The 19,526-nt window shown below is 37.2% G+C and overlaps 1 protein-coding gene across 1 annotated transcript in view; it reads left to right on the forward strand.

Annotated features, from left to right (window-relative positions):
* The window catches only part of LOC140136455 (uncharacterized), a 252,714-nt gene extending 236,713 nt beyond the window's left edge, over positions 1–16,001 (forward strand). The window contains exons 4-9 of the mRNA XM_072158177.1: positions 1,959–2,198; positions 2,939–3,199; positions 9,517–9,593; positions 14,568–14,745; positions 14,940–15,016; positions 15,741–16,001. Coding sequence (XP_072014278.1) covers positions 1,959–2,198; positions 2,939–3,199; positions 9,517–9,593; positions 14,568–14,745; positions 14,940–15,016; positions 15,741–16,001 — 1,094 coding nt within the window. The remainder of the gene's footprint in view (positions 1–1,958; positions 2,199–2,938; positions 3,200–9,516; positions 9,594–14,567; positions 14,746–14,939; positions 15,017–15,740) is intronic.
* The last annotated feature ends 3,525 nt before the right edge of the window (positions 16,002–19,526 follow it).

The raw sequence follows: 19,526 nt of genomic DNA on the forward strand, positions 1-19,526 counted from the left end.
ACGTACAATGGGGTTAAGAGGTTAACCGCTTAAAGGGACAAAATGTTTTGGGATTAAAGGGGTATTCTCCAGTCTGGTGGTGTTTCAGAGAGAATGAGGGTCTGATGGAGTATAAGAGAGAGTGATGGCTTGGTGGGGTATTAGAGAGAGTATGGGGCCAGCCTGGTGGAGTTTTAGAGCGAGTGAGTGTCTGGTGGAGTATAAGAGAGAGTGGGGTCTGCTGGGGTATAAGAGAGAGTGAATGTTTGGTAGGGTAGTGTGGGCCAGTCTGGTGGTGTTTTAGAGAGAGTGAGTGTATAGTGGGGTATAAGAGAGAGTGAAGGCTTGGTGGGGTATTAGAGAGAGTGTGGGCCAGTCTGGTGGTGTTTTAGAGAGAGTGAGTGTATAGTGGGGTATAAGAGAGAGTGAAGGCTTGGTGGGGTATTAGAGAGAGTAGGGCCAGCCTGGTGGTGTTTTAGAGCGAGTGAGTGTCTGGTGGAGTATAAGAGAGAATGAGGGTCTGGTGGGGTATTAGAGAGAGTATGGTCCAGTCTGGTGGTGTTTTAGAGCGATTGATGGTCTGATGGGGTATAAGAGCGAGTGAAGGCATGGTGGGGTATTAGAGAGAGTAGAGCCAGCCTGGTGGTGTTTTAGAGCGAGTGAGTGTCTGGTGGAGTATAAGAGAGTGATGGTCTGGTGGGGTGTTAGAGAGAGTGTGGGCTACGGGCATAGATATTCGTGTTTGGTCAAACACAACTGTGGTTTCTAGTTTTCTACCTCTTTTTGTTCGAACTTTGGCACAAGCTTGACATATTTGGTAACATCAAAGCTTGACGTAGGAGAAATTTGATGAGTATTGTTCACCAAGTTTTTCTAATTTCTGTTGTTCGAACTTGTGTTTTTCCTCCATTTCGTTTTCTTTTAACTGTTCTTTGATTTACAGCTTTGTATGTTTTTCTTTTCTTCTATAGCCAATTTCTGTTGCTCAAGCGCCATCTTTTCTTAGCGCGCTTTTTCTTTCGTTGCTAGTTTTTGTTTCTCAAGTTCCAATTTTGCTAATTTTTCCTTTTCTTCAAGCGCCATCTTTTCTTGGCGTGCCTTTTCTTCTATTTCCAGCTTTTGCTGATTTAATTGCAATTACATTTTCATTTTGTCCACATGTAGTTGAATTCCCAACTATTTCAATTTAACTGAATCCCTACCAATTTCAGTTTCTACGTGAACTTTCTGTTCCAATATGGATTCACCAAAAACTCCTTCCTGTACCAAAACATCAATGAAGACATTTTTCTTATTTCTTGCATGCTTTTATAAATACGCATGCCATGGGCATGGCATACCAAGACCAGCAATCGTGAACAAATCCTCATGCATTGACCACTATACAGAAAGGGATAGGAACTCTGTAGATAAATATCATCAAATTTAAGTATTAATTGAATTGCAAAATTATTACACATTTTGCAATTCCGAATTTGTAATATTGGGCAAATTCCAGTAAATCAGGTTTTCTCCATATCCCAAGTTATAATTTTCAGAAACTTAAATATCAAGTGTCTCTTTTACAGTGTGTGTCCCAAGATCCTGTCGATCAAATCACAATACAATATTACACAAGAATTAAACTTATATTATATCTTATAACATGTGAAAACTAATGTCTGAGAACAAAATACTTAACTTTTAATAAACATTTCAATAAAGGGGGGACAAAACAGTATAATCACACTAATAATTACTACTTTAAGGGCGGGGATAGTAACGTTTTCACGTATTTATTGTGGGACCTGAGAGCACATCACAAATATCTAAATGCATTGTGAAAACAAGGAATGTCTTTCTAATTTTGATATTTTGAAACTCGCGATATAATACACATGGCAAATGGTTAAAAATTAAAAAGAACATTATTTTCTAATATGCTCCATGAACTAATGTATGATGTTCTCTTCCTTCACATACACGCCATACTTGCACAGAGGGAAAGACAACCCTTTTGTGTACAAACATAGTAACAAGGGTCGACTCAGGACAAACATCTACCGAAGTGACTTATTCAGTAACTGCTACAGGCGGTACTCCTCCGCATAGCTTTATCTATGCTCCAATTTCTGGTAGCACGTTTAATACTGGAACTACTCGAACTGTGTTAGTTACAACTACTGATGTTACGGGTGCTCAAGCTATGTGTCAATTTACTGTTCAAGTCCTAGCTGTTGGTAAGTTGAATGTCAAGTATTTAGTTTCCTATGCTATCTTTGAAAATGTAAACATTGATTTGATTTCTAATCATCATATAAAACAATAACAATAGACATCTAAATTCCGAAGAACACTTACTTGCATGATATGGTACGAAATGACGATCAAAATCACATGAACTGTGTTACAACTATTACTATACCGAAGCTACGTATATCCAAGCTACGTGTCATTTTAAAACTATTTAAATCCTAGCTGTTGGTAAGGTTGATCGGTGAACATTTTGTTTGACTTTCCTAACTTTGAAAATGTTCTGGTTTTTAATGTTTTATCAAGCAGTGACATCCAAATGAATAAACTACTACGTGACATCAATAAATTTGCCTAATTTGGGCCAAAAATGAACAAATATTTTATTTAAACATAGTTTATTATACTGGATCAACAAATTGTACTAGTAATCTGCCCAACTGTCAATCCTAGTTCATCCAGTCAAGTCTCAATGGATAGTTCTACTCAGTCCAACTTTGAAACCCCTAACAGGATTACCATGACCTATTCTAAAGTAACAAATTGCAGCTTCTCAGCAATAATCTGGACAATTTTAATTTTGCCATTGCAGCAACACCATACGTTTGGAAAATACTACGTGACTTCAATAAACTTGCCTGATTTGGGCTAAAAATCAACATAAATTGTATTTAAAATTAGTTCATTATACTGAATCAACAACTTGTACTTCATAATTTCTTCACAGAAATAATCTGCCCAACTGTTAGTCCTAGTTCATTCAGTCAAGTTTTATTCGATAGTCCTACTCTGTCCAACTTTGAGAATCCTAGCAGTGTTACCATGACCTACTCTTACGAAAGCCAAACGCAACAAATTGCAGCTTCTCAACAAACGCACATACTTGACAACTTTAATTTTGTGCCTGGTAGCAATACAATTTCTGTATCTGCGTCAGATGGTGCGAATACGGCGGCGTGTTCATTCACATACACCAAGACAACAACAGGTATAAAGCAATGTATTAGTAATCTGTGTAGCACTTATTTGCCATTGATGTAATATTTTGCAATGTATGTCGACAGTATAAGGTTAAACAAGTGCCCAAAGGCATGAAAGGGCAAATATTTGTGCTTTGTCAAAATAAAACCGGAACAAAACAAATGCTGTTGGATTAAAAAAAGCGTCTTTTGGTGTATACAGGGTGTCTCAATAAAAAAAGCGTCTTTTGGTGTATACAGGGTGTCTCAATAAAAATAAGCCCTGTGGATATGGGGACTTAACTTGACATGTTGACAGTAAAATCAAAACCTTTTTGTGGATTCAAGAACCATGACGTTTCTTCTTTAAAATGGTGCAAAAGTCATCAAAATATGTTCACGCGTCACTGAGATAATTGGGGTTATACAAATGGACCCATTTTTGGGGCGTTCCAATAGGGCAATACACATAATGTGCTGCATTGTAATTTCATCATCATCAGTCGGCTGCGGAGCAGGCGACTACAAGCTTTCTCCAACTTTTGCGATCCCTTCAGCCCTTCAGTATATCCCAGGAGGTGATGGACATACGGTAAGTACAGTGTACGTGGCCGTCCCGGTTTCCTCTTCCCATGTGGTGGAATATAAAGCGCATATTATTTCACAGGCTCGCCATCTTCACGATGCAGTATATGGCCGAGAAATTTGAGTTGGTGAATCTTGACTCTGGCAACCAGTGGAGTGGTGTTGGTCAGGTTGTAGATGGTTTCGTATGGAATCCGACCACACGCTTGATGTTTATTATGACTCTTTAGCAAGATGTTGCAAATGCATTGATCTTGTTTTCCATGTCCTTGGTAATTACCCATGACTCGCACCCGTACATGAATACTGTAACACACGTTGTCTGAAACAGCTTGATTTTTGTTTCGATTGGCAGGGACGGGCTTCTCCAAAGGCGTTCCAGTTTCCAGAAAGCTGCCCAGGCTAGTGCTTCTCTTCTTTTTAGGTTTGCAACACTAGAGCCCATCTTGGAACAGTCTGTGACATGGTTGATGGTACTACCATAGACTTCAAGTGCTAGTTGGGCGTTACAGTTTGCAGTCATATATTCTGTCTTAGGTGCACTGATGACAAGGCCTAGATCTGCTGCTGCAGTTGCAGTCCTAGTAAGCTGTGACTGGGCCCGGACTATGGACGATTCCAGCTGGGCAATAATATCATCAGCAAAATCCAGGTCATTCAGCATCTTGGCAGGATACCTGCTTGACCGACGTGGGTAGGTAACAATTCCAGCGTCAATTCCAGAAGTTGATTTCTTCAAAAGGTAGTCTACCAGGATAATGAACAGGAATGGTCCCAACACATCACCCTGAAGCACTCCAGTTGTTAAAAGGCTCTGAGATACTGCCATCTACCATAACGGCGCTATTGGAGTCTTTGTAGAGCACCTGGATGGCATTGACCACAACCTTTGGTATTCCATAATGCCGCAGCACTGAAAACATGACAGACCTGTTGAAGTCGAAGTCCACAAAAGTGACTGTTAAGGGAAGTTGGTACTCCTTGAAGCCTTCCATGATCCTCCTCAAAATGTGTATTTGCTGAGCACAGCTGCGACCCGATCTAAAGCCAGCCTGGTTGCTTCTCAGCAAAGGATCAATGTGAGGTCGGATCCTGTTCAGCAGGATCTTGTTGTACACTTTTGCGGGATTGGACATAAGTGAAATAACACGGTAGTTTGTCATGAGAGAGAGGTCACCTTTCTTTGGTAGAGGAATGATTACATTCGTGACCCATTGACGTGGCGGTGTCAGCGTTGAGAATACTTCCATACAGAATTCGAGAATCATATCAATCATGCTATCCCCTCCTCCCTGAAGCGCTTCAGCAGTTATAGCACAGTCCAATGCTGCTGCCTTGTTGGTCTTCATGGCTGATATTGCTTCGACTACTTCTTCACGAGTTGGGGCCTCAGTGATAATAGGAAGATCTTCAACAGCTGGTGCAGGAAGTTCTGAAGCGGCTGTGCCACTGTCGTTGTTAAGGAGTGAGCTAAAATATTCCTTCCATTCCTCAAGCAGTTCATGGTCACTGGTTGGAGCTGATCCATCTCTCTTTTTAACTTTCACCCCTTTCCTTGAGTTTTTCCCAGAAAGCGAGTGTATAATTTTCCCATCTCGTCGGCCAGCTTCAGGTCTTCCATCTGCATTTTGAGGGTAGCAAGCTCATCAGATTTATAAGAGTTGTTAAGGCTGGTGTTCAAGTTCCTCCATCTTTCTCTAGATTGACGAGACTTTGAAATGGAGTACCGCTTTTTTGGCCTCATCCCTTTCAAGTTTAAGTCTGATGGTTGCATCTGATACCCAACTTGGTAGACCGCATGGCTCTTGCTTTCTACTGAGTTGTATGCTCGACAGTTGCAGAGAGAATGTACCCACTTGCTGTTTATTAGTATGTGATCTAACTGTGCATGGGTTGATCCAGCTGGATGGGTCCAAGTCCAGAGACGATTCCTGGGTTGGGGGAATCTCATCTGGGCCGGTCTGAGTGTCATTGGTTGAACCATGGTAGCAGTGTGGACCAATGACCCAAGGATGGGAAAGATGACTATCTGTTCCTATTCTGGCATTAAAATCGCCGAGGATGAGATGTTGTGCCTTTTCATACCATCCAGGTGGTCAGATAGAGATGCATATAATTCCTCCTTGTCAGAAGATGTTGCGCACTCAGTGGGTGCATATACAACAGTGATGCTAAGCTGAGGGTTGCCATGGAATGTTACAAATAGTATCCTCTCGGAAACAGCTTCAACACTCTTAAGACATCTGTGAATGTGCTTGGACATGACCAGACCAACTCCTCCGTGCCTTTGCTTGGTAGCAGAACTGAATATTAAAACCCAGTTCCTATCATCTGACCAAAGTTCATCAGTTGGGCTTGGTGTAACACTGTGTAATGAGACGATGTTCTTGAATTCCGGCAATGTCAATACCTGCATCAGCACAGCCCATAAATAGCTGATGCACTTTCCCTTGTTGATTACAGTACGGACATTATAAGTAAATATTACAAGAGGTTTGAAGGTAGGTAGACAGGCGACAATAATCAGTTCGTGATGGTGTGCCGAGTTCCCGCTGGTCCGTCATGAAGTCCACAGTAGACTGCCACTCATCTACCCTCGGTATTTTTTGAAGATTTGCTTGTAGTTTTCGTTTCGTAATCATAATGTTTGCTGGGAATTATTTTGGACCAGTCCCAACAGCTTTACGGGTGATCAGCCCTGTTTCAGCTTATTTCTGGACACACAGCAGCCGAGATCTACCAATATGCAGTAGTTCGCCCCTGATCTTGAACATGTTGGCCAGTGTTGGAAGGTTGACCAATGATGACATGTTCAACACCAGCCTAATGACCGTTGAGATGTAAATCTTCCTCTTCCGCTCTTTGGCCCATGATGAAGATTTAGAGCCATTGGGATAGGCTACTCCAATATGAAGATAATCACTACCGTCCTTGACCCCTTTGAATACTCAAGAAAATGAAGATGGAGTTTTGATGTTCATGGCAAGGAACCTATTACTAGCCCTACCAGAAAAACAGCACCCGAGCAGTTTAAGGACAACGTCCGGCCGGAATATAACTCACAAGTGCTCTTGAAAGACCTGGTATTAAACCTAACCTAACAAATGCCATGAACACCATAATATGAGTAACTAGAAGGAGAACGGAGCAATATCTCATCATTATTGTGTCGCTGGCTGTACTGTCTACATCGTTACAGTAGCAAAAACAAATGGTCAAGACATTGAACATACTGGCAGTTGAACCTGATGGTTTCCTCCGCCATAAAGCTGGCATGTTCAGCAACTGAGCTAGGGAGGCAGAGGGCGCTCATTCCCTCACTCTGGTAAAATACCAGCCCGTATCATGCTTATTTGTTGTTAAAATGCGCATGTAATTTAAGATATGAAGCAAACTCCAGCTCAGTTTTGGAAACATCAACCAACCAATCTCTCAAAGAATGTTTTTAACATCTTTCTCTTTGGGTTAACATGTGAAAATATACCTTCTATTTCTCCAGCAACAACAGGGCCATGGGGTCAGTTAAGTTTTACAGTGTACACATGCGTGAACAGAAAAAGGGTCTTTTTCAGAGAATGAATCGCGTGAATCGAGTGTAGGTGGTCAAAAACGCTCATTGATGCGTTTAGAATGATCCAGGTATTTCGAAAAGCATGTTTCCTCGACTTTTTTGCACAAGGACCATCACTCAAACATTATAAATATTGAAAAAAAAAAAACCAAACACACATAAAGGGTGCATTCTTTTAAAGTCCTGTATTGGTGGTACCTTTCAGATCAAAATCATGCTTATTTGTTGTTAAAATGCGCTTAATATCTGTATGGGGGAGTTTTTGCTCAAAAGGGTAAATCCTGTTTAGGCTATGTTTTGAAAATATCTAGTCGTGTATCAACTAGCGTTTTGACCCCCCCATTCGTGAGATTCATTATTGGAAAAGAACCTTATTTTTGTGTATTTTTCTGGTCATGCATTTATATACTATGAAATTTAAGTGACCCCCATGGCCCTGTTGTTACTAAAGAAATATTTGAACAATATTTTTAAAAGATATACTTTCACATATTGTTAACCCAAAGAGAAAGGTGTAAAAAACATTCTTTGAGAGATTAATTGATTGGTTGATTTTTTTAAACTCATACCCAGCAAGACTGAAAGTTTACTTCATTTCTTTTTGTCCATAACCACAATGCAGTATAGTAAAGTTTAATGTGTATTGGCCCATTGGAACGGTCCAAAAATGAGTCTATTTGTAGAATCCCAATTATCTCAGTGATATTAGACGGGTATCTACCAGGTTTTAATGTGCATCCCCCAGGACTCTACCAAACCAACTTTTTTAGCTTCCTTTTATGGTCCTATAACACATTCAAGATGTTAACAAAAAATATTTCCCGGCACTCCGGCCATATTCAAGGTTAAAGGTCAACACAGTGGTCAAATTTCAAAGTTGCTCAAATATGGAAATATTTTTTGTCAACATCTTGAATGTGTTATAGGACCATAAAAGGAAGCTAAAAAAGTTGGTTTGGTAGAGTCCTGGGGGGATGCACATTAAAACCTGGTAGATACCCGACTATATGTGAACGAATTTTGATGATTTGTGCACCATTTTAAAGAAGAAACGTCATGATTTTGAATCTTTAAAAAAGTTTTAATTTTACTGCCCACATTTTAAGTTAAGTCCTTTAAACCACAAGGCCTATTTTTATTGAGACACCCTGTACAATAAAGACACGACGATCTAAGTGTAAAAGAGAAAAGTGAACATCTCAGTAAAGAAACAAATTTTTTTACAACGTTATAAACAGTTATATGGAGGTCAAGGAAACATTTTAAAAACGTTTTATATGTAAAAGATAATTCAAAACATTTAAAAAATGTCAAAATCTGGACAACTTTAATTTTGCGACTGGCAGCAGTACCCTTTCTGTATCTGGGTCAGATGGCGCAAATACGACGATGCGTTCATTCATATACACCAAGGCACAAAAAGAAACTCGTCAGTTATATCCATCCTTGCTGTTCAATGACTTGATAATTTTGGATTATTCTGAAATATACATTTTGTTAATTGGACTTTGCTTTCTCATTTGACACCCTATTCGTAATAAACGAACAAGAATTGACCAAGATATGCGCCTCCAAAGCCTCAAACCCCCAAATCAAAAGTTGCATTTTCAACGATTTTCAATGGGAATGCATCGTTGTATTGCACACAAGCACCACGGGCCAATCAATAAAGCACACAGTGTAACAGGCACAATTGAATCGTTAAAATTGCAACTTTTCATTTTGGGGTTTGAGAGTTTGGAGGCGCATATCTCGGTCAATTCTTGCTCAATGTTCACGAACAGGGTGTCAAATGAGAAAGAAAGGTCCAATTAACAACATGTATATTTCAGAATAATCCAAAATTATCAAGTTATTGAACAGCAAGGATGAATATAACTGACGAGTTTCTTTTTGTGCCTGGTGTACATCAAAACATTGACAGGTTAGAATGACGTTGTTAAGTAAAAAGCAAAGCATATTATTCAAAAAAGAAGCTTTCCTTCTCGTGAAATGTCATAACTTGTACCTACCAAGGTAGATTTTGACCGTGTGAACAACATAGTCCCACCATCATGATTTTGACTTTCTGAAAATAAAACAGAAGACATTTAATAGAACTGCATGTTGCTGTTGTAAAGTGTATGATATAACACATCATGTTTTGAGTTTTATACATTTATTGACGATACATTATTATTTTTTATCAAGTTATCGAGAGTACCAGCTCAACAGATTCGACGATAACTTTGCGACTTTCTAACACGGCTAACTACACGGAATATCAGGTACGGGTTTAGTAAAGTTCAACAATGTACATTTAATATATAACAACAATGATATTGAAAGAGTAGATGAGTTTAAACATCTAGGTGTGAAATTTGATAGCAAGCTGTCTTGGTCAGCTCATATCGATAATGTTAGTAAAACTATTTCCAAAAGAACTGGCATAATAAAACGTATAAAATATTTCCTTCCATACAAAACCACTGTAATGTTATCCAATGCTCTTGTTATTCCCCACTCATTATGGAAGCATAGTCTGGTCAAATTTTAGTGTAGAGTACCATAATAGGCTTCAGGTACTTCATAATAATAATAATTCTCTCAGCAGATATAAGGACACCAACTAATGATTTAATGAATACATTGCAGTGGGTTAAACTTGATCAAAGATGGCATAATACTCTATTAATGACTGTTTTCAAATGTTTAAAGAATGAATATCCATCATACTTATCTTCTCAATTTGATTTTGTTCATGATAACCATAATCATATAACTAGAAATCATACATTGATTGTACCAAAATTTAAATCAAATTCAGGTCAACGTACTTTTCATGTCAGGGCAGGCTATGCATGGAATTCTTTGCCACCGACAATAAGAGCTTAGATGGAAAATATGACTTTAGGCCAATTTCAATCAAAAATTAAAGAAATTTAGGCCTGTCTTTATCTATATTTTATTCATTTATTTGCTTGATTTTTGTATATAAATATAATTATTGTATTTCTGTATTTTGAATCATGGTATTTATAATTATCTTGTAATTGATGATACCATTATACTTATTTGTAATATATTGTAAATACATTGTAAATACTGTATGATACTTTGTAAATATTGTGTATCGTAATATATTTCGTTGCTATATAACATGTATCAATGAGGGCCTGCTTGAAAAGCAGTGCTTGTCACTGAAGCAGTATAACCCTCAATAAAGAAAGAATAAATAATAATAATAATAATAATAATAATAATAATAATAATAACTACTTAGTATACAAAACATGCAAAACGGATTAAAAAACGCGCGCGTTTGTGGCCAAACGAGCTAAGCTAATCGTAGATTCATCATTTGCGCTCATTTTTCACCCTACACCGTAGGTGTAGGTACCGGCCATCAAAGATGACTAGGGGAGGGGGGTAGTGAGGCACTCCATTGGTTTCTACAGTAAAATCAATGATTTTCATTTCGCTCTTGTAAAATTATTCAAAGAGCTACTGATTTTTTTTTACTTGTTAGTGTTAGTTAGGTTGTAGATAGTAATTTCCTTTTATATTTGGGAGAAAATTAGGTGAAAATCGCATTTTTTAAAAGATTTTGTAGCCAAAAATTTATTTTACCTATACTTATGTACGTAGCCAGAATTTCACAAATTTGTATGGGCGCCCTCACATTATGACGTTATAGCGACATTATGTGGCGAATGTTTGTACTTAATTTGGTATCACTTGATAGAGGAGACCATAGCTACCCGGCAAACACAAAATGTTTTCGACATCATTCGCAAAAGGTTAGAAAAGTTTGCCAGAAAACGTTTAAATGTCGGGTTATATAAAGAGTATATAAAGGGTATAAAACGTTTTCATAACATTCAAAAACATTTGCTGATAACCTACTGCAAATATTCTAACATAATGTTATTTAAGTGTTGAAAAAAAACTTTTTAAAAATGTTTGCAAAAATATTTTACAATAACATTTTGAAAACATTTTAAAAATATTGTTGTATTGTGTTTTCATGCAAAACGTTTTAAAACGTTCCCATGACCTTTATATAACCCGACATTTAATGTTATTACAACGTTTTTATCTAAACCAAAACCCAAAATATAACACGTTTAAAACGTTTTAAAACATTCTTGTGTTTGCTGGGTATACATTGGTACCAAATATAACGGTTGACGTTTAGAATTGAGAATTAGGGTGGTTGCAACAACCCCCTCCCCCCTTCGTAGTCCGTGTTACAAAATATAGCTCAGTAGTACTAGGGTTAAAGACTTGCAGTTTTGGTGCTATTTGAAGTCAGAGACGACCGAAGTAATCCATACATGTGTATACTAGTAGGGATAACCATCAAAATTTCATGTTGCCCCTATTGCTACAAAATATTGTTTTCTGGATAGAACTCATCAATAGAAGTATTTTGGTGCTTTTCGAATTATGAATTTTCAAAGTTTCCCATTCTGACCGGTCATTGGAACGAAATAAAATGACAAGGTCCAAAAATATCAATAATTTGGGAGCAAAATTGGCATAAGCATATATTTACCTTTATATATTTCTTTATTTTAACATATATGCAAACATGATACAAGCATATTGTGAAAGTATCAAAGGGGTTTCTTATAAAATGGCACTTTACTAGTCAATGGCATAAATTATTTTTTCAAACCGAGGCATTGAAATCATGCATTTAGAGAACATTTTGCCAAAAATCAGCCAAGATGGCCGATATGGCACAAAATCAAAATTGCAAAATCAAAGTCCGGGTAAACTTTTTTTTTTCACAACCAAAAATTTCAATGTTATTGGGTTTAATATGACCAATTAGTAGGTGTATGCAAATTAAATCTTAAGTGTCATTGAAGGTCATTGACTCATTCACAACAATAGAGGTTATTCACTTCACTCATCATGCTCATGTGTGACTTCTAACAAAAGGTGCTGGTTCCCGTAGTATTCCTCATCAAAACAATTCAATACATGACCTCGGAGTTACCTGCATGACTTTCGCGGGCTATTTTGAAACAGTTATGGTTGCACATTCAGGTACTTCTTTTGAAAGTTCTAAACAAGGTATAGCCAGCAGCAAGTTGTATACGGTATAGGCCTAAATATAAGAAAACGTTTAGGGTTGAATTCAGGTGAAAAATACATCAAATGGGCACGAAACTTCACATTTATGTTCAGAAAGGTGTCTTCTTAGCATGATTCGAAAGGAGTATGGAAATTCCAAAGGGAAGCTGGTGATTTAATTTGTAACTCGAGATCTACTTGTTCAATTTTTTTAACCTTTTTACAGAGGGTATGATAGAGGTATTACTGACAACTCTGCCAAATTACAGCTCAGTAGGCCACGTTTTTCACCTGAAATTATTGACATGAATATTTTGTGCCATTCTTGAGCAGTGCTGAACTCAGCTACTGGCAATTAAGCGCACTGTGGCGATGGACCAATTTTGACTCGCACTTACAGAAAAATGAAATAAGTTATGTTGCTGTAATTTGCAAGATAGTTGCAAAATATAATTGGCATTAACTTCCCCAATTTGTACAGAAAAATATTGAGAAATAAAAGAATGGGATCAATTTAGAAATGTCTGTGCAAGCAGTGCACAGTAGAGCTCCCTGCATGTCTATGGGAGTGTTCTAATCAAGTTGATGGTTCATTGGTCATCCCTAATACTAGGAGTACCTAAGTTACAAACAGTAAAAACGTGAAGGCATGCAGCAAAATTTTACATACTGCAGTTACTGTCCGTTTTCCTATACACAATACACAGTGCTCTTACCATTGACGCGTAACCTCTACAAATAGCGTACGTTAGAAGTATGGGTAATTGCCTAGTTAACGTCGCTGTGTAAAAAATAACCGGCCAATATTAAAAGTACTCTTCTAAAATTCTAGAAAATATAGTTTTGTAACATGTCCTAACTTTTTAGCTAATTTAGATGTTTGGAAATATTCGTACTTTGGTGTTTTAGTGTATGTTATAGGTAATAGTACATTGCCTAGTTAACGTCGCTGTGTGAAAAATAACCGGCAAATATTAAAAGTACTCTTCTAAAATTCTAGAAAATATAGTTTTGTAACATGTCCTAAATTTTTAGCTAATTTAGATGTTTGGAAATATTCGAGAGGCAACAATATTTGCTATATATTTGAATTTTTTTTTTCATTCAGGGTCAAAGATGTCTCAAGTTTGACTTTATATTTGACTGACTAAGCATTAATATTTGAGAATTTTTAGTCATTTTTAGTATTGGTGCCAATTTCGGCGGCCACTTTAGGTGCTATCACAGAAGGACACTGATGGCTGGGATGCTTTTTCCCTTTATCTTATCTTAGAAGTATATTAGGCCCTAAATCAAGCCAAAAAGTTATTGTTTGGTTCAGAAAAATCCCGTTATATGATAATTTAGAGTTTTTTTCAGTATTTGGCAGCCATTTTGGGCGCCATTTTGAAAATATACTGACTGTTGGGAATTCTTTTTCTTTATATCAACCTGAGTTTATGCTGGGCTCTTTAATTAAGCTAAAGATTCAGAAATAGTATTTATAATGGTCATTTATAGTGATTACCTACATTTGGCGGCCATTTTGGGCGCCATTTTGAAAATACACTGACTTTTGGGACGTTTTATCCTGTATATCAGCTTCAGTTTATGTTGGGCTCTTTAATTAAGCTAGAAAAGTTAGTTTGATTCAGAAAAAGTATTCATATGGTCATTTATAGTGATTACCTGCATTTGGGGGCCATTTTGGACGCCATCTTGGAATAACCCACTTGGGGCCAGTTTATATTTTTGGGAACATCCTGATTATGTTTTGGGGTTATCTCAGGAACCTTAAAAAGTTGGTTTGGTTTAGTCCTGGGGGATGCACAGGAGGTGCCTCTAGCTCCCCGAGTATATGATTTAATCAGTTGAGCTGTTTTCAATGAGTGTTATCTTGGTTTAATAGCTTTTAATGGGGTTTAAGTCCTGCAAAGGTCGTGGTGAATTCTACTGTAGACATGACTGCATCATGAATCTTCAAAATATTTATTGGTATTTTTCCTCCCGCCGTCCCACGTCTTCCCACGATAATGTCAAGAATTCCTACATTAGGTGTTGATACCGTTTGGTGAAAAAAGGAACGCAAAAAACCACAACAACAACAAATCAGTTTCCATGGGTTATAGAATAATACATTATAAAATACGAAATCAATCAACATAAATGCATAAACTAAACTTTCGTTCACAAAATAGATACGATATTTTTCTGACACTACCTCAAGAGAAATGGAGTTTTTTGATTACCAGTTGTTGGAAGTTATTGTCCTTGAAACCCTGATACCTGGAACCTCTTACAACATCGAAATCAAAGGACTAACACAAGACAACCAGTTAGTTCTACTGATGAGCCTGGTGGTTTCAACCAAAGATAGTAAGTGTTATCTGCAAGTTACATAATTTATTATGCAGGTATAATCATTTTGGTTCTTTAAGGGCGAATTTAATTAGACAAATGTAACCTTTACGTCAAGGCTATACAAATAAAAACAATTCTCGGGTATATTGATAAATCTTATTTCCTTTCACCTTTTTATGTTTTATTTTATCTGTACATGATAATTACAGTTCGAATTGTAGCCACGACAGACACAACTATAAGTATACAGATATCCAACTCTGATGACAACTACATTGAGTATCAGGTAACATACAACATGACCTTGATGATACCTAGGGCAATAACAATAATAAGGCTGTAAAAGTCAAGACTTTCAATCAAAAAATCATAATAAATATTTGTGTGCCCCGCAATTAAATTTTTCTTGCCTCTGCTCCCATGGCTATTCATATGAAAAGGTTTGGCTACAAAAACGATTCTCGATATACCCGAGTACACATATATTTTCAAGATTTCCAAGCACAGCGAGTGTAACTACCACGCAGTCTGTGATTATACTACACGGTTGAGCGCATAGCATCATAAGAGCTGTGTGAAATCTAGAGGAAAATAGGAATCTGTGATTGTTTTTTGTCGAAACCTCAAGTGTTCCCTTCATCCAATCAGAAATGTTTTATATCGAACGAAAGCTAACACTTCCCCCTAAAAAACAATTTTTTCATTACGTCAACAGATGACGCAATTCAATGTTAATAGCAAGGTGAATGTGGTAAATCTGTTGAAAACGACCTATCCAAGCACAATTTTATGTCGTTAAATGAAAGAGCACACTTATAATTTTCCATATACTAGCTTCATTTCAATGAGCAATGGCCAATTCTCTTTAAATCGCAAATTTTGTGCAAAAAGTTACTATTTTTGCCTGTTTTGTCATACGGTTGTAAATTCAATGAACTATGACTTTGCTAAAGACACTTACAATTGGTATGATACTTGGATTTATTCGAATCACTTCGAATTTCTTCTAGGTTCGATATACTTCAGGAACAAACACTAGAGAAATTGAAGTTTTTGATGCCCTGCAAGAAATTATTGTCCTTGAAAATTTAAAACCAGGAACCTACTACAACATTGAGATCAAAGGACTAACAATGGATAATCAGTTACACGTACTTGCAAATCTCACGCAGTCAACCGATGATGGTAAGTTTGGTCCTATTCTTGGGACACAGACGTTTTGCATTAAAACAATTATCAACCTCAAATATGAGAACAAAATACATTTATGAATGTTTAATCCTCTTCAACATTTTTAATATTTACTTCATTCCTCTTATACCCATTTGAGAGCACGGTGACCTAACGGTAAGGGCGTGCGACAAATGATCACACAGGGTTTTGGGTTCGAACCACGTAGTTGCTTGTCCCACCCCACCCAGATGTGAAATGGGGAGCTATTCTGGGGCTGCCATATAGGCGCCGTTATTGTTGACAACCAATCTATATCATTATCCAAGTGGTAGCGGAATGTATACGTTTTGAAACTGTTGCAAAGGCACTACATAAATGCCTACATTTATTTGTTTATTGTAAATTTGATCATGCACTTACATTAATCTGTTCATGCTTGATTTCTATGTGTTTCAATTAAAAGCTCCTGGTGCCGCTAATACATACATTGTCTTAATCGTCGGGGTAGTAATTGCCGTTTTGGTTGCCATAGTCGCATTTGCTGTTGCAGGTATTTTTATTTACCGGTAAGTTAACATACCTATACCACATTATTATTATGTCCTTAAGAAAATGCAAGCGTGCGAATTCACTCTGTGCGAGATGGTATCGCATTAAGTGTGTATTGCACGCATAACTAAGCAAAATCAAAAACAAAACATGCACACATTCTTCTGTGCCCACACTTTACAGCGCGCATGCAGCACAACTAATCTTCTCTGCACGCAAACTTGGAGCATGCTATGCAACGCACGAATTGCACTACTTATCTTCTCTGCGCGCGCATAATTGCAAGGAGCAGTAGTGCTTATTATGGGGGTCAGAGGTCACCAACTGCTAAGGAGCAGAAAGATAAAGGCTCTTCAGAATAATAACTTTCAGTCTGTATTTTGTGTATATTTTCCCCCTGGAAACATACTGGTCTAGAGGTTGTTGAATTGAGCAGACATGCATGCGCTTCATTAAGTATTGCATATACTGTACGTGTATAATAAGTGAATATGTCACTATACAGCCTGTCTCAAAAAAAATTGTGCAAGTGGAAAGCGCCATCTGCAATTAGAAAATACTGTTGTGACATGATGCTTACATCAACGTCAAGGTAGAAGTCCTAGCTTTCAAATATCGTTTGAACATTCATTTGGTTTCGGCAATCCAGAGATCTGCTTCACTAAACACAAATGTATGAAAACCCTTTTGTGCCAAATACCTGTACAGTACAGTCAATAAAAGAACATTTTTTCTAGGATTAGAAATGATTATGTTACAATTGTTCAGTATTGTATTGAAGACGATGGCAGCAAGATGCATTGCTACAGGTTACGGTCACGCAGAAGGAAGGGGGCTCTGAGTGACCCATGTACACGATTAACACGAACAATAATGTTAAGACCAAACTGTAAAATGGACTAAACTTTTGATTTCAAGCAATGTCGGATTCAGCTGTTGCACACTCGGAAATGTGCTTATGATTGGATGAAAATCATCAATGAATTTTAAATCTTTAGTGTAAAATTTCAAACGTATAATAATAATGTGCAATATTTCGTTCACATGATTTTAATTTTACAACAGAGTGTGCAATATTTTGTCTGTCTTTTAACATGCCTTGAATGACAAAGAGAACAGTTTACCATGATAAAATAATTGATATAGTATATGTATTTAATTTTACATTATCTTTTAATCGATTTTAAGTGCAAAAAGAGAATCATTATACCTGTATCATGACAAAACAGTAAAAACAATTTTGTATTGTTGTGTAATTGATGCATTCTTTTGATTTCACGAAGGAACTCTTGATAAACTTGATGCTATCATTGATTTACATGTATAGCTCTCTTCCCTAGTACAATTGGCACAATTGTGATTTTACCCTTTCGATGTTAACTAAACATATCTTGAGATTGAAACAAGCAAACTGAACAGAACAAACGGCATTTGAGAGCTAAGACTGCGCCTGTGACGTTGATGTAAGCATCAAGTCACAACAGTATTTTATACTTGCCAAACAGGGCACTTTTTATTTGCACAATTTTTTTTTTTTTGAGACAGGCTGTACTTCCAAATTGTAATTGTATCCTTAAAAAGCGCTCCCTTGGAGACGTATGAGATCGCATAATTGCTTGCAAATTGACACATCATGAAAGGGGTGGATCCAGGTTTTAGAAAGGGGGTCACTGATGAAACACATTTCCGTCTCGCTTGGTTGGCCCTGTAAATTGTAAGGCAAATGCGACTCTAACTCTATTGACAATTTTTTTAGAGGAGGGAGGCGTAGATCCGTTCCTTATGCATAATATTTGTTCTGGGTTGGATGCAGACCGGTGGGGCATATGTTGATTTAATCAATTTTATTTTTATAATTTCGTGTCTGTCAATGCCATATATATATTATGTTTATATTATCTTATATGTGTCTCTTTGTCGCATTTCTTCAAGACGAAAACAACAAGGCAACCCACAGAACAATTCATCCAACAATGGGGAAAGAGCGGGACCCGAAGGAACTGACAATGAGGGATATACACTGCCTGAAGCAGCAAGGGACGGATTAGATGGCTATGCAATACCATTGCAAAACACCAGCTACACAGATTTGAAACCACCTACACCACACCCGTATGCATCGTCCATACACTCAACTCAGCCTGCTCAACAAGAGACATCGATTCACAACGAATCAGAGTACATGGATGTGAAATAATTTAGTTGAAACAATTCCACATGCCATAGTCAAGGGGGTATAGTGTATATATGACATTGTATGCATGACAATTATAAATTTATGTTTGTATAGGGTAGCAAGCTACCTCTCTTTCTGTAGAGACGCTACTTTTTTGGTTCTGATATTTTGCTTGCTACCTTAGTTCAATCATTTGCTGTAATTTTATTAATTTTTGATACTTGCACCTACATTTTATTTTTAAATCAGCTTCAATCATTTTCCAAGGAGTCCAGGGGACCCGGGGTCCCAAGCAAAAGCGAAAATGAAGTATAAAGGGGGGATAAAGAAGACCCCCGCACTGCTCCTTGGTCATGGGCCCCGAGGCTCTTGTTACGGCCCTGCATTTACTGTGTATATTTTCATTGTTTGTCCCTGATGAAGGGCAGTTTATCTGCTCGAAATGTTGAGTGTATTTTTGTTAACTTTCGTCTACTTATCTATGTGGTTTTGTATTTTTACTAGTGCAGTGTCAGTGTACACTTCCCATGGTTTGCATGCTGCATTGGCTTTTATTATTATTATTATTATTATTATTATTATTATTATTATTATTATTATTATTATTATTATTATTATTATTATTATTATTATTATCTTTTCTTTTGTCTTTGTTGTGTTAACCTCTTGTTGGTATACCTGGCTCAAATATCTTTCTGCCTTTATATATTCTAGGTATCCTCTGGTATCATCGTTTGATCCTTGGTGTGTTTGCGCCTCTTCCGTTGGAGACACCATTACCTACTTTGTAAATATGGTCTATATAGTGACGCAAAACAGGGATGTGAAAATGGTTCGCGATACCCATCCATAATATTACCCTAACTCTAATCTCTCAACCCTATAATTGAAGACCGAA

This window comes from Amphiura filiformis, chromosome 16 (assembly GCF_039555335.1).
Source record: "Amphiura filiformis chromosome 16, Afil_fr2py, whole genome shotgun sequence".
Classification (NCBI taxonomy): Eukaryota; Metazoa; Echinodermata; class Ophiuroidea; order Amphilepidida; family Amphiuridae; genus Amphiura; species Amphiura filiformis.